This window comes from Ctenocephalides felis, unplaced genomic scaffold (assembly GCF_003426905.1).
Source record: "Ctenocephalides felis isolate EL2017-DRISC unplaced genomic scaffold, ASM342690v1 CF-g0.4_SCAFFOLD_00845, whole genome shotgun sequence".
NCBI lineage: Eukaryota > Metazoa > Arthropoda > Insecta > Siphonaptera > Pulicidae > Ctenocephalides > Ctenocephalides felis.
The window spans coordinates 17,847,518-17,871,099 of record NW_020536999.1 but is presented as its reverse complement, the minus strand read 5'-3'; the positions used below and the strand labels follow the sequence as shown (position 1 = coordinate 17,871,099).

General features: G+C 26.0%; 1 protein-coding gene across 1 annotated transcript in view; it reads right to left on the bottom strand.

Moving 5' to 3' along the window:
- Positions 1-3,401: 3,401 nt before the first annotated feature.
- LOC113379621 (rap guanine nucleotide exchange factor 4-like) overlaps positions 3,402-23,582 on the bottom strand; it is a 53,788-nt gene continuing 33,607 nt past the window's right edge. Inside the window, exons 4-10 of the mRNA XM_026619548.1 lie at positions 22,575-22,721; positions 11,122-11,173; positions 9,619-9,725; positions 7,574-7,667; positions 7,058-7,192; positions 3,870-4,080; positions 3,402-3,555 (exon numbers count right to left, since the gene is read on the bottom strand). Coding sequence (XP_026475333.1) covers positions 3,402-3,555; positions 3,870-4,080; positions 7,058-7,192; positions 7,574-7,667; positions 9,619-9,725; positions 11,122-11,173; positions 22,575-22,721 — 900 coding nt within the window. The remainder of the gene's footprint in view (positions 3,556-3,869; positions 4,081-7,057; positions 7,193-7,573; positions 7,668-9,618; positions 9,726-11,121; positions 11,174-22,574; positions 22,722-23,582) is intronic.

The window sequence follows — 23,582 nt, the reverse complement described above, 5'->3', positions numbered from 1 at the left end:
GGTTATTTTATGTAAAACGTTTATAAATATTCTAGTTATGGTCATCAATATAAATTTTTAAAACTTTTGAGATATTTAGTTTTTCAGTAGAATACATGCCCAATATCTCATATATATGAATGAAAATATTAGTCACTAATAAGAAAATAAAACACTATTCATTTTTATGTGATTTAAAAAAAATATAAATTAAAATTTCATAAGGAAATCACGACTTGTTATTTTTCATGAATATAAACTTACGTTTAAAAAAAATAATTTAAAAAAATAATCAACTTAATCAATTAGAATTGAGATTCGTTATTTAGGTAATTATTTTTACATTTATTCTATTGAACGACTTTTTTTAGTAAGTCAAATATATATATATATATATATATATATATATATATATATAAATATATATATTCCTATTGAAAATGCCAAAGCCAAAGGAATGCAATCTCCATAGTTCTGCATAAATGTCCTTCCATTTGAATTCTCTCCTCAATATCTGCATTATTAAATAATGTCCGGAAAATATTCCAGAATTTATTTCCCACTAGCTTTAAAATTATTACTTAATACAAATCATAAAAACTTAGTTCTCATAAAATTTGCATTAAAATTTCATTATTTATGCAAACATTAATTACATAAGATGCATTACGTTAATGAAAGTTTTCAGATTTTTTAGTGTTGAATAAGAAAGTGTTCTGTTGCATTTGAATGGGTTATAAAATTATATCATAGATTTAATATTATGGTCTATTGTGTACGTAAGATTAAAATATTTGAACCGAAATACAAAAAAATTGCTTTCAACATAAGCATAAATGTTAATCATTATAATCCAGCAAAACCATTATTAAAAAAATGCATTTTCTATTTCATACTTATTGGTACTTCCTAAACTCTTGTTTCTACGTAAAATAAAATTTTTACAAAATTGTACAAAATTCATATAAATATTATTATTGATAAAATTAACAATTTATTGTTGGTATAATTAAATAGATCTCTAAATCCTCTTGCAAAGTTATTTGATGTAAACTTGATCATGTATCTTTAAGTTTTGCTCCTGAGCTCCTTTAACAAAGTTTCTAATTCTGAATACTAATACCAAATATCATTAGAAGTTTGGAACTTGTTTTAAATTATATGCACTATCGATTTGTGAAATTATAGTAACTGTATTGCTTAAAATACATATATGCGAGGAAATTTATTAATGCACACTAAGACGTTATTTATAATTCAAATCAATAGCAATGAATAACTTAAACTTTTTTCTAAAGTCCCAGAATTATAGGAAAATTAATTGATCAATCAATGATATGTGTGTGTATATATATATATATATATATACATGTATTATATATATATATATATATATATTTAATAGATAAGTCCTGGATTTTTTCAATATATTGATTGTTTTTTTTCCGAACAGTAAATCCAATAATAAAAAAACAATTTGTTTTTTGAAGATGTTTAATACGACGTTTCGGAACTATGTACGTTCCATCATCAGGTTTATTCTGTAATAATTTATATATCCATATCACTAATATTTTTTTTGTTAAAAACACTCGATTTTTTTGGAAGATATTTGTAGATGTTACGACTACACAAGACTTCGACTTTTAACTGTAGATGTTACGACTACACAAGACATCAGTGTGTTTAAGTCTTGTGTAGTCGTAACATCTACAAATATCTTCCAAAAAATCGAGTGTTTTTAACAAAAAATAGTGATTGGATAAAAATATAAATTATTACAGAATAAACCTGATGATGGAACGTACCTAGTTCCGAAACGTCGTATTAAACATCTTCAAAAAACAATTGTTTTTTATTATTGGATTTACTGTTCGGAAAAGAAACAATCAATATATATATATATATATATATATATATATCTAATTATTTATGAATGATTTTCATTTATGAGGCAGATGACCAATTGATTAATTTAGTAAAAATCAAATATATATATATATATATATATATATATATATATCTAATTATTTATGAATGATTTTCATTTATGAGGCAGATGACCAATTGATTAATTTAGTAAAAATCAAATAATTAGAAAATTGTTATATTATCATTCCAGATGATCATTTTGTGAATATTATTTAAGAGCATCAGATAGTCTTTTGAAGAAATTAAGACTTTCAAAAATACAATTCAGCAATTTACATAAGACATAAAAATTTGAAATATCTTTTCAATTAAGTTAATTATATTAGAAATAAAATCCAAAAATATAATTTGAAGTAATCGCATATTTGGGCACTGCGATGTATTAGAGTTGGCAAAAACTGTTCCACTTTTTTGAAATTGAGTTCATCATATTATAACAATTTTACTATCGATCTAAATATCTACACCTTCTTTAAAAATATTCTTTTTTGCTTTTCTATTTATTTCATGGTTATTTATATATAGAAATATTCCGCTATTTTTGTATCTTCCTAAGTAAATATTTTTACCCACATGAGCAATCTACAATTGCTAGTTTCTACCACAGATAGGATGAAATGCCATTCAATAAATTTTCTATTCAGGTTGTCCGTTCCGAATATATATATGTCATAGAATTGAATTTCAAATCAATTCAAAACCACATTCACCACCCCTGGATCGATCTGAATTCTCGATGTTGTGACAAGTTCTGGTGGAAATACATCAAGCAAAATGGTAAAGGACTAATAATAAAGTTGTAGGAAATATACAAATAATATATATATATATATATATATATATATACATATACATATATATATATATATATATATTATATAACAAATGTATTCTGAATGGATAATAGTAATTATTTTGGAAATATGAACAAACAACACTCTTTTTTGCACTAATTTATCAAATAATAATTTTCACATTAAAAAAACGTTTCGACACTAGGTTTGTCTCATCATCAGTGTGTTATAATTCAAAATTTAAAATATGGAAATCTAAATTAGCATTATGTGTTATCCGTTACAAGTCGTTCGATATACTGTCTTCTGCCCCACCAACGATCGTCGGTGCAATTCAATCAAAGTTTGTATGGAAAGAGCATGGAAAAATTTTTGAAAATTAAAAAAAATGTTTTAGGTATAACTTAGCGACAAATGAATGAGTTTTATTCATTCATTTGTTCGCTAAATTACATTTAAAAAACATTTTTAAAATTTTTGAAATTTTTTCCATGCTATTTCCATACAAAACTTTGATTGAATTGCGCTCTATCTAAACGTTAATATTAAGAGCTAAAACTTTCAGAGAATTGTTTTTTATCAATTTGAAACCATTTGAGCCCATGGGAGCAAGGAAATTCGAAAATGACCATTTTAAGGACCACCCTAATATATATATATATATATATATATATATATATATGAACTATTTATTTTTTACTTACGAACTGTACTGGCTTGTGGATGTGCCTCAAATACTATCACAGCAGAAAGTTCTCGTTTTACGGAATTGGACAAGTGTGAAAGAGCCGTTATGTGCAGAAGTTCTTCATAAATAGTTTCCAAGTCGTCCTGAGTCCGTTCATGGCTCCTGATAATAAAAAACACAAAATTATGTAAGTGGAACTATAAATTGACCAAGTTTTTGGGAAAGGGAGAAGTCTACCAAGATTGCCAAAGCATAGTTCTGAACTTTTATATCACTAATTGGAGTAGATTAGGCTTTGGTAATAGGCATTGAAGTCTAAACAAAATTTATAGCAACAAACTTTATCAAAAACAACTACAAACACAAATCTAGAACAAAAGTCAACCAGAAAGAAATAACAGGATCCATAGTAAAGAAGGTAACATGCAATTTGGCCAAAATTTTATAATATTTGTATTATTATAATGATTTCTTACGGTTTTCTAAGTATCATCCTCAAAAGTGCATCAGAAGCCCTGTGTGCCAAGGCTGCAAGAGCGTCTCTGACATGTTCTTCAGCCCTGGCCAGTTCTTCCATACTTGGAAGAGCATTGTTGTTACTTCCAGTGGTTGCACCTCCTGGTGGATCTTCATCTTGACGAAACCGATATAGGAAACATTTGTCTTTGAAGGGTTGCTCATGGGCAACTGGAAAAGAAATAATAATAAATTACCCTGAGATTAGATACTGATAAGGATTTTTTTTTGTAACAAAAATTTATTGTGAAATATTCAAACTTGTATGCAATGTATAGTATATATAGGCATTGTATACAAAGTTTAGAAATCTAATTAGATAATTTATGGAAAAATCCATTGCTTATAGGTATATGAATCTAGTCAGATAATTTATGGATTAATCCAATGCTTCAAGAAGTCTAAAATAAATCGTGCAATACAAGAATTTTAATTAAATCATGAATTAGTAAAAAGTAATAAAGTTTTTGTTAATTAAACTATATCCAATCCAATTTCCACCTGGTAATTTTTTTGCTAATCAATTTAAACATTTTTAAATTTTATTTCATTTCAGAAGCTTGAACAAGCACTTGTTCTATGATTCAATTATGAATTGAAAGCTCTCGAGTTTGTCCACCTAAAGTACATAGTCGTCGAATAGATTCTAAAAGTTTACTGGAATTTAATTTAGTATAAACCGAAAAAATTCAAAATAGTAAAAATATTAAATAAACTGGTGGTGTATGGCATCGTGCCTTAAGGCAAATTGCTGGAACTTTCCCTACCGAAAGCTAAATCATCAAAAGAAACATTGAAAAAAAAGAGATTTTTGAAAAAATTTTAAATTTTTGAATAGTTGATTCTTTTGAAAAATTTGACTTTTTTATAATTAAATTTGTTTATATTTTGATTTTTTTCGTATTTAGTTTTTTTTTTAAATTTGTAACATTTTTTCAAGCAATCACGCTGCATAGCTGATTTCAAGTGAAAATAGCATCTAACTGAATTTTTTTTGGCACTTTTTGCCCCATATCTCCAAAACGGTTAGACCTGCCTTTGCCAAAAACTCGTCGAATAATCATCTCGTCTCCTTATCAGAAGTAATCGAATGTTTTTTGAATTATTCAAATCGATTGTTCGGTGATCGCAAAATCGTCGACGAAAATTTGTATCAGCACATACACACACACATACACACACGCATACGTACATCAATTTTTACTAAAATATGCCAAAATGTTCAGAAACCTTAAAAACGTGAAGATATATAAAAAATTTCATTTTCGATTTTTTTGCAATCACTATATATAAATAATAAATAACAAAATAACTCAGAGATTTTGTAGATTGCTGGAAGTACTAAAATCTTATCACCTGAATAAAACCTGTATACATTCTTCTAACACTTTCAATACTAAGTTCTACTGTCCTAAAAAAGGTTGTGTTTCCAAGAAGATCTAAAAATATATCTCTAAAATCAAATTAGAAATATTTTTCAGAGTTTGCTTTGTCACTTAGGTGGCGACCATTAATCACGTGAGGTATAGGGGGGTTTGACAAAAAATTACGAAATATCACATGAGGGAGGGAGGAATACAGTAAGATATTACCTGTGTTTATTTTTCACCTGTATTTTCTAAAAAAATCTACACATTTAAAAAAAATCAAAAATTTTGCGTATCACCAATAGGGAGGCGGGTTCAAAAATCCTTAAAAAAATCGATCAGGTAATTAATGAAATGATCAATATTCGTATCAGAATCGCATCACTAAAATCATCCAAATTTTTCATATTTTTTGGAAAATCAAAACAGACAACAGTACGAGTTTTCGTTATAAATTTAGGTAAAAAATCTAGTCAAGTTGTTTTCCTGTGACAAACTAGAAAAATCTAGTCACCAACTACAACCAAATACCCAATTTCTATTTACCTTTGGATAAAGGTATTTTCCTATTATATTTTGAGAATCTTTTCTCAAAGTCGGATTGGATATTGTTTCCAGGTATTGGTCATGTATTTGCCTTGTGGCTTATAATAAAGTACCTACAGTACATCGTGTATGGGAACAGAATTCCATTATTAACTACTAGGACCACCAGACTATGTGGCGACCGGGTAATGCAGTTTCTGAGAGAGAACATGTTCAATTAATTGACGTTGTTGAAATTTGGAACACCGGGGATTATAACCGCATTGTAATTTGTAATTAAAATTGAGGAAGATTAATTGTAAACTGATAACTAAATTAAAACTACTAAATTGTAATTAAGAAGTTGAAAAATCAATCGCATTTCCTCATTACTTTATATTAAAATTACAAATACACATTATAATTTGAAGTCGAACAAGTTGGTGGTTGAAATTTTTCTCCCCATCCACCAATTATTCCTGACCACGAAGCACCTGATTAAAACCCTTGAATTTAAAGAAAAACATGATGGTGTCAAATTGTATCTAATTCAGTTTTTGCTAATAAAAACTAAAAATTTTATACACTTGGGATAATGATGCTTCTTGGAAGATAACAAAAGGTCATCAATCAAAATGATATACAAAACAAACTTATTTAATTCCACGCGAATATAGTTTTTGATTTTTGACAAAAATGCGCACTTACTTAGTGGCTAACCTGATAACTACAAATTTCAGTTCCGATTAAATAAAAGATTTAACAAAAAGATATGTACAAATTATAATTCCGTTCTGAGTTAAGAAAATGTCAACTCGTCAAATGTAGACTCGTTTAAACCGATTTAAGGTATTGGCAAAAATATAGTAACCACATTATATGTAGAATTTTAAATATATGAAACATTCTTGTGGGATATGATAATATGATCAGGAAATAATCAATTGAAGCTACAGAGAATTGTAGAGCCTAGGATTGCTAAAACTTGGAACACTTGGGGTGACCATTGATTGACTGGACTATCTTAATCCAAGATTATTTAAATAATTAATAATCAAATACTCTTCAATAACATAGCATAACATAAATCAATAAAAGTATTTGGAATTTCTGTATCCTGAATGCATATTTGAGATATTTCTTAGAGACAATATAAAGTCAAAGTTTCTATTTTGCCTTTTTTGTTATTGTCTAGAATAAGATTGTCTAATTTTTTTTTTATTATTGTCTAAAATAAGAAATTTCATTTCACTTACCATGTGCTATAACTCCTTCCTCCAGCAAGGCCTGCCACATGCCTTGGGCTTGCAGACGTCCATGTACTGCAGGAGACAGGGCGACCAGCCAGTCCACCAACTCTGTGCCAGGTGCACATCGTCTTACTGGTTTACCTGGTGACAAAAATTAAAAACAAGATGATTTTTTATAATTTTTTTTGTAACAGCAATCAGAACCTTACGTCCTATAAACTGTTGGATTGAAACTTCTCCTTACTTCGTATTTTTAGATGGTAACCCAATGGTTAATCCATCAATATTTGATGATTTTTGTTATTAGAATTAATCTAATAGGGCTGACTTTTTATTAGTGCAGCAATGCCGAACAAGGGCTATTTTCACTTGGAAACATATTGCTATCTATATTTTCAAGTGGAAATCGTTGTCACTGCTGCCTGACAACAGGCTGCACGAAGTGAGTATCGAACCCGGGACCTCTGAAACAAGTCCCGTCGCTCTTAATTAATTATCAAAGTCATTTTATTTTTACAATACCTGATAATTTTCTGTCTTTTAAACAACCTCCAGTTTCGCTCAATAATATTACTCGTAAGGCCCAACCTATGCGAGCCATTGCAGGGCTGGGTGCCTAAAAATAAATAAATAATGAATTATTAAATTATATAAATAAATAAATATTTAAATAAATTAATTCATAAATAAATGAATAAATAAACAAACACATGCATATGATATAACTGAATAAATGGATGAATTACATAAATGATACTTGAATAATGATTATTTAATCATGGAAATATATAAATGACTAAAGATTAAATTTTTTGAAGGAATTAAAGAAAAATCTGAACTAATGATTTATTGAATAAATATATAATTAAAATGATTCATTAATAAAAGAATAAGAATAAATGTTAGCAAAATATTCATAAAATGAATAAATAAGCAGAGTAATATATCAGCAAAAAATGTAAATGCTTAAATAAATGAATGAATGCGTTCATAACAACAACAACAATGAATAAATAAATAAACTGAAAAATAAATAAACTTAAGAATGCATACACAAATGATTGATTAATGAAATAAATATATAAATGAATCGAAATGGAATAAAAAAATAAATTATACGAATGAATAAATGAGTAAATAAATATACGATTTTAAATTGAGTAATTTGGTGAACATGTCGGCTAATTAAAAATATAAAAATAATATTAAAAATTAAACTAAGTGAAATGAATAAAAAATTATTATATTATGAAAATCCAAAAAATTAACATTCGAATAAATGAATAAATATTGAAGATTAATATAAAGACGAATAAATGAATAAATGAAAAAATCAATTATTAAATAAACGAACACATAAATAGTGAAGTAAATAAATAGATAAAAAATAATAATAATTAATAAATAAACAATGAATGAATAAACAAATGAAAAAGTGTAAGAATGAATAAATAAGTAAATATAACAATAATAAATGAATATATTAACAAACAAAAACACAATTTATCAACTAAATGAATAAACAGAAAAATACACAAATTCAAAAATAATAACAATTAATAGAATGATAAATAAATGAATAAATAAATTGAAATATAAAAAATATAAACTATAAGAATTAATAAATAAATGGATGAACGATTAACTAAATACACGAATAAATATAAGAACAATGAAATCAATGAATAAATAAATGTGTAACGAATAAACTAAAATTTTTGGAAAATTTTATAAATAAATCTAGAAAAAAAAAATTAAAATAATAGTTAATAGGCTGGATAAATAAGAAATTCACAAACTGATAATATACAAAAAATCTGAGAATAAATAAATAAGTATATAAATATGTATGTAAATAGATGTTTGATTATTTTTTCCAAAAAAGTGCGCAAATTAAAAAAATACTGGCAAATAACAAAGATTTATTGGACTTAAATAATAAATCAAATACTAATCTATTTTGTATTTGTGTTGTCAAAAATTGTATAATTGTACAAATAATTTATCTCGTTATTTTGGTTTATGTATACGTAATGCAGTCAAAAATGATCTAAATTAAAGATTTTGTAAGCTCGTTGATACATTAATAAATAAGAGTTATTATTAGTTGTAAAAATAATAAAGCTTATAAATTTTTATATGGTTTTCGTGAAAAATCAGTACAATTTAGATAGCATTCTCAATAAAATCCGCAATGTCATAATTCTGATTTCGTTCCAAAAAACCCCGATGAAAACTCAATTCGTCTACGCACTTTATCCAAATATCTATCTAATGCACATATTTATTTACCGATAATTTAGTGACGTAAACATTACTAAATTAAATCAATTTCATGGCAAACACTATCGAAAACCATTCACGACTGATTAAACATTTCGATACCGGCAACGTCACTCGATCGAACTACGTCAGACCACAATTTTCCAGATTTTCACCTAAAAGGTGCTTTCCCTGATAAGAATGATTCGAGAAAAAATTGTGGAAAACATCGGAATAAATGAATATTTTAGTGCGTAGAGAAGGAAAACAATGAAAATGCGTATTTTGTGGAGAAATTTTATTACCTCTGTTATGGGTTCGGCAGGGTTTGGTCCGTCTAAACTGTGAGAGCTTTTTCCTGTTGGAGAACCTTCTCGTTGGGTGCCTGTGAGACACACCCCTGGTCCAAATCCTAAAAGAAAAATAAAAAAGGATTAAATTAAAAATATAGATTTTTAATAATACTATAAATCTTCTAGCATTACTAAGTAAATGGTTAAAAAAAACAAATAAATATTGTTGAGGCGTTGTAAATCAGGTTGTGGGTTTTTATCATTATTGTAATAATTTGCATTTTGAGAGTTATGTATAGGTACTATATATAGTGCGGGCATATTATTGCTCAAATAAAATTCTCATATAAATTTAAACAAAGCTTTGTCTCTAAATCAATATTAACTGAGTAGTTAAAATTGAGTTAAAGTATCTGTAACAATACCACCATAAAAAGTCCATAATTAAAAATAAATTGTCATTTTAATTTAATAGATATATATTTTTTTACAAAATGTGAATTACATATAGATATAATATTAATTTTGATACAAAATTTCAAGATGATCCTCAGCTGCTAGGTAATACCTAATTGCTCTCTAATTTAAAGTAAGAAATAACTGCCTTCTCAGTAACAATATATTATTAATAACTAAATTTGAATCGATATATTTTCTCTAAAAAATATATCTAAATCTTCGATATATACTTTCATCTTTCCCAAAACTTTTATTCATTACCAAACTTTTCCATCTGAGATTCAAAGAATTTATTTTGCAAAACGTGTTACATTTTCGATTAAGAGTTTGCAAATCGAATTCCAGTAATTGAAGTATCGTCCAAATAAATAAATAGATTTCGTGAAATGCTGAAGGGATTTGATTCGAATCGAACAGGATTATGTATGTGGATTTGGATATAAAGTCAATATTTAATTGAACTTTTGAATTAAATGATATAGCATTTAACCACAATATTTTCCAATAGAATTGCAGGCTGTGTATTTAAAATCGCAATTTGAAATAGAAAGTGCATTTGTTTAAGTGATATTTAATGTAACAAAAAAAATTTTTTCCAAAAAACTATTTTTTAGTTGCACATATATGACTGACATGAAACTATATGAAATCTTCATTTTTCCTTTATTTTTATTTTATATTAAATCATCATACTACGGATATCATTTTAATAAAAATACTATCCTTAAATTAATTTATCATATTTAAATTTTTGTTGTTGTTCATCATTGTTACTAGATGTTAAATTATTTAACAGTTGTAATAAATTTTGTAATAAAAAAAATTCCTTCTATCAAATATTAGACAAATAAGTCTAATATGACTCATGTGGCACATCTTAGCGTCAGACACATCTGACTGACATGGCAATCAATATGTATATATTGTTTATAGATTAAAAACTATTAGATTTATTTAAATACGATATAACTTATTTCAAAAATAATTTGAATAATCTCTTAATATCATATTAGATACTTGATTACTATAGTAATTAAATTTAAATAATTTTCTTACCATTTTTCAGTTTTGGATTCGCCACTAATTCGCTCATCAACTCTTTGTTTTTCTGAAAAGAAAAAAAGATTTTAGTAAAATAATGTATCAAATAATTCAAAAAGTCAAATTAACATTTTAATTAAAAAAGTATACATTTTGAGATCAGAAAAGTACTTCAGTTTAGAATAAACTTATTTTCATTCGTTCCATTCTTATTTTATTAATTGACAAAGTTATTTGGCTAAGTCACATGATAATATTGAAGTAATTTAAAAAATATTATAATATTTATAGAATAATAATATTTTATATCCTAAATATTTAGTCAATAATATGATTAAAAACGGGAGAGAACATATATACTCAATTTTAATATTAATAAAAAAATTCTTTTTCCAAAAAATGATAATTTATTCTGAGCTCACGTGATTTTCAATTCCAAAATTATATAATTTAATTATTACGTATTCATCTTCGTTCAAAAATAATAAGAAATTACAAAAATTAAATTGTTTGTCAAATATTATTGATAAAATTAAAATTTAATTTATAATAATGAATTATAATGAATAATATTCTTATTAAATTTGTCTATCTTTTGCAACAATTTTGAAACTATTTTTTCCTATAATAAAAGTATATTTATCATAATTAATATTGCTAATTTTATGACTGCAATAATTATATAAATAAAATATGTTAAATTCATATAACTTGTTTTAATAAACTGAAGTAACAAAAAATTGTTGACCTAGAAAATAATTCTGTTTCTTTATTAATCATGATTGTAAGATTATAAATACTAGAGGTATTTAGCAATAATTTAAATACTATTTTTTTATCGAATTATATTGATGTTGTTTTTATAGGAAATATGATTATGAATTAATTATAAAGTAGAAAAATATTTTTATTATTGATACTGGTAATTTTAATTCAATCAGAAAAAGCAAAACTTCATAATATAAAAATGATAGAAACACAATTATGGTGAAACATTTTTTATTGTTCATTATTTAAAAAAAAATTCTGGATGATGACACATACCTAGTGTCAAAACGTGCAAATATACAATTGTCTATATATATATATATATATATATATATATATATATATATATATACATAAATCTATTTTGATTTTAATACGACGTATTATTTACTATAGCCAACTGGAGTCATTTGTGTAATAAATTCGGTGTCATATAAGGTCGTTTGAATTAAATTCAATTAATTTGTGTCGAAACCGTTTTAATATGTTGGCTTAAATATAAATATACACAAAACCCTGCTTTAATGTTTCAGAACACATGTAGAGAAAAAAAATATTACCAATAAAATAAAGATCTTGAAATTATAAGAAGAATTGTTTTCTTTTCTTAGACATGCATTCAAAGTATATATTTTCAATTTAGTTCAAAGAAATTTTTGAAATGCATTTTCTGATTGCTAAATAAAAAAATCAAGAAGCAATAAAGATAATAGAAGCCTAAGCCTAAAATTTCAAAAAATGAGAGAAACATAAATTTTACATTCGCCTTTGATAATAATCATATTTAATAGAGTGGAGTGGAGCATAAAGGTCCAATTTGCAAAAATTATAATGCAAAAACCAAACCAATTATATGACAACAAATAACACATATCAAACAAACAACTATTTGACTATGTTCAGTAACACTCCCAGCTAATTCATTATTGTAAAAATTAGCTTTTTTGCTGTTTTTCAAAAATTTGTTACGTGGTCCTTTTTACCCCATAGGTGGTGTAAAATGGGACGGCCAGTGAGCAAACAGATCCTATGTCTTATTTTCAATTTTTAAGAAATTTTACGAAATAATATAAATTGTGAAAAATATAAATTTCATGGGTACATTTTTTACATTGATAACACTGTATATATAATATAACCTTGATCTGGTATTTTGTCAAAAATATTCATCAGCAGAATTGGAATAACTATTCATTTAATTTATATCTTGTAAATTTGCTTTGTTTAACCTAATTTACTTTTACATTCACTATTTTTTTATTATTTACATCTTTACCAGGATAAAGGTTTAGACGTGCCTTGTTACCCCAACCAACTTGTGTAGGCTTTTATAGGGGTTATATTAAAATCTGTTGAATCTAACTTAAAATCATTAATAAATCTTATCAAACAGTTAAATAACGTATACTTATAAATTATTTCAAGCTCTTGTAAACTAAACAACAGTGCTCACAACCAAAAAAATTAACAACGAAAGAAAATACTTCTGTTACGGATTTCAAAACATTTCTGTATATCTTATGATAGAAAAATCGTAAGAATTAAGGTGATGATTGGTTATACATCTTTTGCCCTCAAATATTGTTGTCAACAAAATTTTTACTTTACTTGGTTTTGAGATATCGGTGGTGGTCCTTTTTAGCCCTGCATTACTCTACTTGTTTTTGACAAATATTAAAAGACAATATTTTTGTAAATTTTATTTTATTTTAAAAATATTTGCACGCATTTTTATACAGTATCTCTGATACAAAATATGATACTCATAAAAATATGTATTTATCTCTAAAGAAATCGATTTTCATGTAAATATCGAGAGCTTTTGTTATAATCGGATCGCATTTCCGCGATAAAAACTTTATATAATATTATCTGCACGTGAAAATAGATTAAATTTGCAAAACACATGTTGAAAATTCCTTTCATAATAAACTACTAGAGAAAACTCATCTTCCGTAATAATCCCATGGAAAAATTCCTATTATTAATGGTCAAAATAAATAAAAAATGAAAAAAAAAATACTATTTTGATCTTAAAATTAATTTTATGGATACTATTGATACATTTAATATACTAAGGGTCTAACTATATTACAAAAGTTTGTAGAATATTTTTGATCTTGAGTTTGTTTTATATCTCAAATCTGCACAGATTTAATTTTCAGATCCCAATTGTAATTTTTATATGGATCCATAATTTTTGTTGTTGTTATTGTTGCATGAAAAACGATAAAAAAGTTAGACCAGAAGAAAAAATATTATAATATTTATAAAAAATATTTTTTATTATTACTTTAGAATTTACTCCATAAAGGAGAAATCTCTGTTTAAAATGAATAAAAGCAAGGTTTTATTTCTTTTAAACATTATGAATTTGAAAATATTATTTTCCATTTATATGCTTATTTCGGATAGTACGTAAACATTATTTATGCATGTCTTTTTTAAAAGTTCATTTGCAATTTAGAAATTTTGCATACAAAAAAATTTGCATACAATAATCCGTGATCTTGTACCTATTGTTCCCGTCAGGTTTCTAATCATTAGTTATATATATATTTTTTTGAAATGTACAAATAAGCAAAAAAGAAATAATATTTGCCATTCATTATAATATAAATAAAAATATATAATTTTAAAATATCTTTTATCAGATATGGAAGATTACTTTTGTGGTATGAGATTTATTTTTTTAATGTTGAAAATATTTACACTTCATTTATAAAGTACAATTTTTTAGACGTGGAAAATTATTATTGTCATAAAAGCTTTATTTCTTAAATTGTTATCCATAAACTCTTTTTTTAGTTAGTCTTTTTAGTTAGAAATAATTTTTCTTTAGGTAAAACAAATGTGAAAAATGCCTCAAAATTTTGTTTATTGATCAGTTTGATTTATATGAAGACTATTTGCTCTACAAATGTTTGTTTTAATAAATAATATAAAATATTAATAAATAATATATATTTCGAACTCATATATTTATATAATTTTTGTAAAATATAAAACATTTGCAATTAAGTCTAATATAAATAATTTCTGGTATAGTATGCAAGCAGTATAGTATACAAATGGGTAAATATTTTACAAAATACAAAATCACATTTTTATTATTCATAAAGTTTTTTTGATTTGCAGAATCTAACCATTGTTAATAATTTTCAGAATTTATATAAATGTAAAAAATAAAAAATAAACTTACTTTCAAAATTTCAAACATCTTGAATTATTTTGCAAAACTCTATTCAAGAAATTTTATACTTTTTATTTTACCTATATAATAACATCATATTTTTTTTAGTTTACTAAAAGCGGTTAAAATATAATTATAAATTAATCATATTTTTTTTATAATTTTTCACTATACATTTAGCACTAAACACTGTAAATAAAATTTTTAATAAAAATTTAATAAAAAATCATTATTTTGTTAATATATTTTATGATTATGAATTTTCTTTAATTTTTATCTCGTCTTGGAGTTAATATTTATAATATATTTAATAAATGTACTAGAAATTATAATTATAAATAAGAAATTATTTGGATTTTGTAAAAAAAATGCACTAATATTAGAAATTTTTATAAAACACTTTTATAAAAATTAAATAATTTTCTTTTCACTTCACTTTCTAATATTATTTAAATTAGTATTTTTATTTTTATTTTTATTTATTTTATTTTTATTCATTAACATATTTATATTAGATATATTATTTATGACTGTATTTGGTTTACTATAAGTAAGAAATGCAATTTTAGTAGTATCCAATTAATATTAAAAATAGTACATTTTACTAAAATTGAGAATAAATTGTAATTAATTTGATTGAATTTGATTTGTTAGATTTTATACTTGTGTTTGGTTCAAGAAATCCTCAATTTAACTATTTTTTATGAATTTAGCATTTTTTTCATTATTTTACTTTTTGAGTCAAGACAAGATAAAACAATTATTTGTTATTAACTTTTCATGAATATTTAGTAAATATTTATAAGTAAAATATTACACATTCACTGTCACTCTTTAACTGGCGCAACATTTATTAACGCAACAAACGTTTCAAATTAATGCTGATTTATGATGTTTTTGTTCCCACTCACAGAAAAACTATACACAAACTAATTAAAAACAAAACTGCAAACATCGATGATAATTCTTGTTGTTTATAATATTGTTATTAATATTAATAAATTAAATATTTAATTAATTAATTTCTGTCAGCACGTTTGTGCCAAAGCGTGGTCGCACATCAAATGTTATATGGGAAAGCACATATGTGTATTATGGGCTCGAGCAAAATCATCGACAGAGATAAACTAGGAAACTTGTTGATTGTTTTGATAAAAAATATGAAAATTTAGAAAAATAAGAATCACGGTTATTTAATGAAGAATCCGTCCAAATATTCTACTTGATACAACTACAATTTTCTTTGTGGTAGTGTACTAAATTGATAGGATTTGGCAGGAATGCAACAAGGATAATACAAGTTAATATAATATAAATAAAATTAGTGGTGCATTTTAAGAAATTTTGGACTTTTGAAAATAAAAAACATTTTTGGAAAAAAAAATGACTGACAAAAAAAAGTTTTCTTTTTTTGACAAATTTTGGAAATTTTGAACTTATTTCCTGAACAGAATATTTTCATACAAATGTAATATTCAAGAATAAAATATGTCATGAATTTATTAATCAATCAATTAAACAATCAAAATCCCTATTAATTCTAGCATGATAAAACACATTCAGGATTTTTAATTTTTTCAAAAAAATGCTACTATAGTAGTGTGTATATATATACACACATATTATTAATTATAAGTTTTAATAAATGCATGATTTAATTTTGTAAATTTATATTTCTTGAATCCGGCCCTGTTCTAAATAGTAATGTGTGTGACACTTATAACAATAACTATTATGCCACTATATCTTAAATTAAATCAGAAAATATATATCTGAGTAGAGAATTGAGATAAAGGAACTTCTTCACATAATGTTACCTAACCAAATTAGTTATATATATATATATATATATATATATATATATATATATATAATTTGCTTTAAAATTTATTATTAGGTTGATCAAACATTTTCAAAAGAAAAAAACTGAATTAAATGTATGAACAAAATCTGAAAAAACATTTTTTTGGTAATTTTGATATAAGTTCGTACTTTCTCACATGGTACTTTATGTTAAGTATCATTTTATATGACAAGAATAAGTGAAATATTTCAGAATATATTATATATATATATATATATATATATATATATATATCTATCTATATACACATATATATTTATCTTGGACTATCCATCATTTGAATGGCTGAAGGGATATCGCTTCAGCATGATATATGATCCAATTATCTATTTATGGGTTTTGAATGAAAATAAGCAGGAAAAATATTTGAGCAGTCAGAAACACATTTCGGTAAATTGAAAAACCTGTAGGATTCAGGGTGAAAACTAATATTTTCAGATGATTGATTCAGATTAATATAATTTTCAATAAAAATTGATTAGTATTGTATTCTGCTCATTTTTCTCGTTTATAATTTTTTTTCCTAAATTTCTAACCACATTACACAGTATCATATGATTTGTTCTATAAAATAAATAATGTTTTACACACATATAAATGCACAGGGATACTCGGTTCCAGCCCTGGCACTGACACAGAATTATCAGTTGATTTAAGAAACAAGGTTAGAATTAGTATAGGATATATAAAATAAAATATAAAATGTATTAGGGTAGAGCGGAGCTTAAAGGTCCGCAGATAAAAAGGTCCACCATCAGTATCTCAAAGACAAGTAAAGTTAAAATTTTTTTGCCAACAATATTTGAAAGTAGAGGGAAAAAAAATATATAACCAGCCATTATTTTGATTTTAACGACGTTGCTATTAGGAGATAAACGGCAAGTCATAACAAAAATATTTTCTTTCACTTTTAGTTTTGGTTTTGAACTGTTCTCTAGTTACGAGACTCAAATGTATTGTTAATTTTAAGTTAAATTTAACAGTTAGACAGTTTATATAATTTCTATAAAATCTGGCATTTTGGTGAGGCAGAGGTGTGCAAAATAAAAAATAGTAAATGAAAAGGTAAATTAAGATAAAAAAGCTATTTTACAGAAGTTAAATAAACATTCTAACTCTGCTAATAAATATTTTTGATGAAATACAAGATCAAGATTATCTGTGTGATCTGTGTTATTTCTGTAAAAATGTACTCTCTGTAATGTAGGTTTTAAATTGGTTGAATAATATAGCTATTATTTTTAATAGCTATATTATTTACTATATTACAAATAATATAGCTATTATTTGTAAAATCCCTTAAAAATTAGAATAAAACATTGGATCTGTTTGCCTCCTGGCCCCCAATGGGGTAAAAAGGACCAAGTACCTAATTTTTGAACAATTGCAAATACATTTTTACAATGATGAATTAGCTAAGAGATTACTGAAAATAGTCAGATAGTTGTTTGTGACACAAATGATTTGGTTTTCATAATATAATTGCTCAAAATCAAATTGGAGATTTTGTTGTTTTTTCAATTTTTCACGATTTTTTGCCATTTAATATCAAATTTTGAGTTACAAACTACACATATATATATATATATATATATATATGTTTAATTTGAGTTTAATATTCGGGCGTAACATCAATTAAAATAGTATGAGTTTTTTTTTTTTTTTTTTTTATTAAATTTATTTATTTAAAATCCATACGTTTCGGCTAAGCATCTTAGCCATCATTCAGTGGTAATCAAGTTAACTATAAAAATTGAAACTAAATAAATTATATGAAAGGAAATTTTGTGGAAAAACAATAATAATAATAATGGTAATAAAACACTTACAATTTGTATCTAATATTAGCATATGAAACCCATATTAATCCATGGTATGAGTATGTGCACATTGATAAGATTATATATTTTTTAACAAAAACATCACAAATGGTAAAACACACTAATAATGATAACTTAACAAGTTGTTCGAAACTATGTATTTACTCTTTGGAGTTTAGGATAGAAATGCCACATTTTCTCAAAGCAGTTTTTAGCATGTGTGATATTTTTTGGAAAATTTAAAAGGCGATGGGATTTGGTTTTTTTAAGGAATTTTGACACGCTATAAGAAACCACGTGTTCGTTTCGATAAGGGCCGTATTGTCATTGCGTTTATTTATGACTCTGTCGTTATGTAATTGTAAAAACAAACGCAATGACAATACGGCCCTTATCGAAACGAACACGTGGTTTTTAATAGCGTGTCAAAATTCTTAAAAAATAACAAAATCCCATCGCCTTTTAAATTTTCCAAAAAATATCAACACATGCTAAAAACTGCTTTGAGAAAAATGTGGCATTTCTATCCTAAACTCCAAGAGTAAATACATAGGTTCGACACCTGTTAAGTTATCATGATTATAGTGTGTTTTACCATTTGTGATGTTTGTGTTAAAAAATATATCTCTTATCATGTGCACATACTCATACCATGGATTAATAATGGTTTCATATGTATATTAGGATTACATACAAATTGTGTAAGTGTTTTATTACATTATTGTATTATTGTTTTTCCACAAAATTTCCTTTCAAATAATTTATTTAGTTTCAATTTTTATAGTAACTTGATTACCACTGAATGATGGCTAAGATGCTAGCCGAAACGTATGGATTTTTAAATAAATAAATTTAATAAAAAAAAAAAAAAAAAAACTCATACTATTTTATTGATGTTACGCCCGAATATTAAACTCAAATTAAACATATATATCAACATCAAATTCAAGAATATTCAAAAATATATATATATATATATATATACATACATGTAAAACATATGTCGCATACCCAATGCAAACAACATATTGTTTATTTTATGGATCTGTGTTATTGACTATTTTTATTCTTCCAAAGTTTAATTGCAGAAACTTTCAGTAATTTTCCTTAAGGCATAATGCCATGCGACAATAGTTAATATTTATATACCAACAAAGTCCATAATTAGTGGTGCATGGCATCGTGCCTTAAAGCAAACTGTCGCAACTTTCCATACCGTAATAAAATATTTTAAAAATGTTTTAAAATGTATGATTATAAATACAGTAACTTTCAATTACTATAACTCACCATGCAGGAAGTTAAAAACCGTACCATTTAAAATTTCTCACACAGGTCAGGAAATCCGAAACTAGCCATCGCTAAAAAAGCACTTACTTTCCATATTCTCATATTTCCCATGCACTTTTTTCCATCGAATCGGCCTTGATCGAAATCTCTGTTACCATTTAGGTGAATTTATGGCCTGCCGGATCCCCGGACTCGTAAATGGCATTTACGCACTAGTACTACTGGCCTGCGGAAATAGAAAGCCTCCGGGCTAACGGAATAACGGAAACGTTATAACTGGTGCGCGGACGGTTTCCGTTGTCATTAATATAGTCTATGACTGTGTATAAATGGTAATTGATGGTATGGACTTATTGGTTTTTCATATCGATTTTTGGAGAATTATGAATGATTTTTAACTTTCCGTAGGGTAAGTTAATGTATACGTCCAAAAATTGAATTTGAAAATTTGTGCATATCTTTCACGTTTCGAAGGTTTTTGAACATTTTAGCATTTCTTAGAAAAAATTGATGTGTGTGTATGCGTGCTTGTATGTATATATACATACAACTTAGCGTCCACAATTTCGGTCATACAGATTCAAAAAAACATTCGATTCCTACTGATGAGGAGACATGCTAATTAGTTTTTGGCAAAGAAGGTCCAGCCAGTTTTTGAGAGCATATGAGCATACGATTCGAATAATTAAAAAAATTGAATATTTTGAAAAATTGAAATGGTAAGAAGAACAGATGATTAACTGTTGGCAGACAGGTCCAGCCATTTCGGAAATACAAAGCTAAAAATAGCAGTTTTTGAGAGAACGAAACATCCGATTTGAATGATTCAAAAAATCTTATGCTTGTATTAACGAAACGATTATTTTTGCGGAAGATATTTTCATTGCTTTTTTTAAGTTTCTTTTAATGGTATTGACACCCTACCATATGTAGGTTTTGAGACAACTTTAGAGTCTTACAGCTGGGTAGCTCGATTTCCAAGATTCCTATTAAATCTAAGCTTAAATGACTGGACTAAAAATTTTAATGCTCACTCGTATAATTCAAAACAATAATTGCAACTTTTAATAATCCTTTATTTTAACTCCGCTTTATTGAGTTTTGCCATTCACTTTTTATAAGCTCTTATATTTTGTCTATAAAATACTAATTATGAAAGTAATAGTATTTATAATAATCTTTATGAAAACACAGCAATTTGCCTTAAGGCACAAGGCCAAATGCCACTAATTAACTTCCTGTAGGATAAGTTATAGTAATGAGTCAAAAATCAAAAATGAAAATTTTTGCAGATCTTCATGTTTCAAAAGTTTCTGAACATTTTGGCATACCTCAGAAAAACGTTTGTGTGTTTTTGTATGTGTGGAGACAATTTTGCATCCACGATTTCAGGCGTACGGATTATCCGATTTGAATGGTTAAAAAAATATTCGATTCCTATTGTTGAGAAGACGTTTGTTGAGGAGATTCTTTTGACAAAGACAGTACCAGCGGCTTTAGAGATATAGAGCAAAAAGTGCTAAAGATGCTTTTAATAGAACGGATCAACCGATTTGAATGATCCGAGAAATATTCGATTTGTAATATTAGGGAAAAGTGGTGATTAGGTTTTAGCAAAGGCAAGTTCAGCCATTTTGAAGGTACAGAGAAAAATGTGCAAAAAATGGCTGTTTTTGAAAGAACTAAGCGTCCGATTTAAATTATTCAAAGAACTTTTTGCTTGTGTTGACGAAATGATTGCTTTTGGGAAAAATTATTTTTTTATTTCAATTTTTTTTAGCAAAAAATTTTTTTTTTAATATCGAAAAATAATTCGGATTTTTATTCTAAATCTAGCTAAAGTTCTAAATGTCACTCTTATACTTCAAATAAATATTTTTAACTTTGCAATACGGTTTATATAATTCTTAGAAATATGAGATAAGATCCTTCACTCTAACACCGATGATCAAGTCTTGTTTATTTACTTTTATAAAATAAGAATAATAAATATCCTTAGAAATATTCCTCGAATATTTCGTCACGGCACAGGAAGTTCCAGCAATTTGCATAAGGCACGATGCCATACACCACTAGTTTGTTTTGATTTAGTCACGTGTTTTATGACATGAGATAACAGCATGTCAATTCTCTTCAGAATAAGCAATCAATATATTATATTATATTCTGATAATATAATAACAATGACAATGATACATCTGATATATCATTGTCATTTTTGTCGTTACTAATTGCCACAGTAGATGTTACAACTAACCCTAAAAATGGGGTAAGTTGTAACACCGCACTTTTTCTAGAAAATGACTAATTGTGAAATAATAAAAAATAGTTATGGAATTATTTTGACTTGATTAGGCAGAGGAATAGTTAAAGCAGCTACCTAGCTTTGTTGCGTGGAAATGTAATCAGTCGATCCCAAGATATATTAATTTGAAAACAATTGTTACAACAAGCATCAAGCTCCCTTGTATGACATTATAATTCCCTTTTTTTGATTGGCAGAATAAAAAATTATTAAGAAAAAATCACTAACCTCCCAAATCAGCCTGAAGTCGTGTTGCTCCACTCTCAACAATTCGCACGTCGTCCTGGTGGTAACAGTACTCTCCCGAGGTAGATCGTGCAGAATCGACTCTCCAAAAGTGGCCCCTACACCAAGACTGCATAGTGTCACTGGTATCTGGAATAAAAGAAATAACAGTCAATATACTATAGAACATATATACAAAGTTTAATCTATAAATCCATGTCGAGTCGTGATAAATTTACAACCAAAGATTTAATTTCAGATTTACCTTCGTTCTCGGTTTGAGATGATAAACCCCTTTCTGGGGCCACATAACCAACTGGCAGTTTAGCTAAGTAATTATTTCCAACTTGACATCGCAACAATGTATCCTTTTGCAAGATAACATAACTTCTTTACAAAACTTTACTTTACTAAACTTATAAATGTTGCACGATAATAAACTTCACCTCGTGTCTTTTACTTTGTTCACAATCGTAATTACTTTTCACAAGATATCATTTCTCTGGTGTATTTCGTAAAGTTTTCTCAATCTATTTTAGTTTTATAAAGGTAATTTAATTTGTCGTACAAAGAAAAGAAAAAACTGTTTTAGAACTGACAATTTAGAATACAATTTTTATTAGATTCTCATACATTTCCCAAATTTTTTCAGAACAATGTTTATGTGAAGCTATTAAAAAAAAACAGAATCAAATAACTTATTCCAAAATATATATTTATCCTCTAGATGGTAAATTATGTTAATACACAATTTTCCCTTCATCTACATCATCTTATTATAAAACTCCTATATCTTTTTATCATTACTCCAACAATGTAAAATCATAATGGAAAAGTTGAATAGTTCAGTAGAGCTTTTGTGTAACTTTTAGATTAATTTTACTATAATGGAAAAGCTCTTTTGATATCATTAGTTGAAGGGCACTTATATGATGTATAAGGGCTTTGGAGCAGATTAAAATTGAATGATGTATGAGGTCAAATGGGTTGTAGGTCAAAGATGGAAAAAAT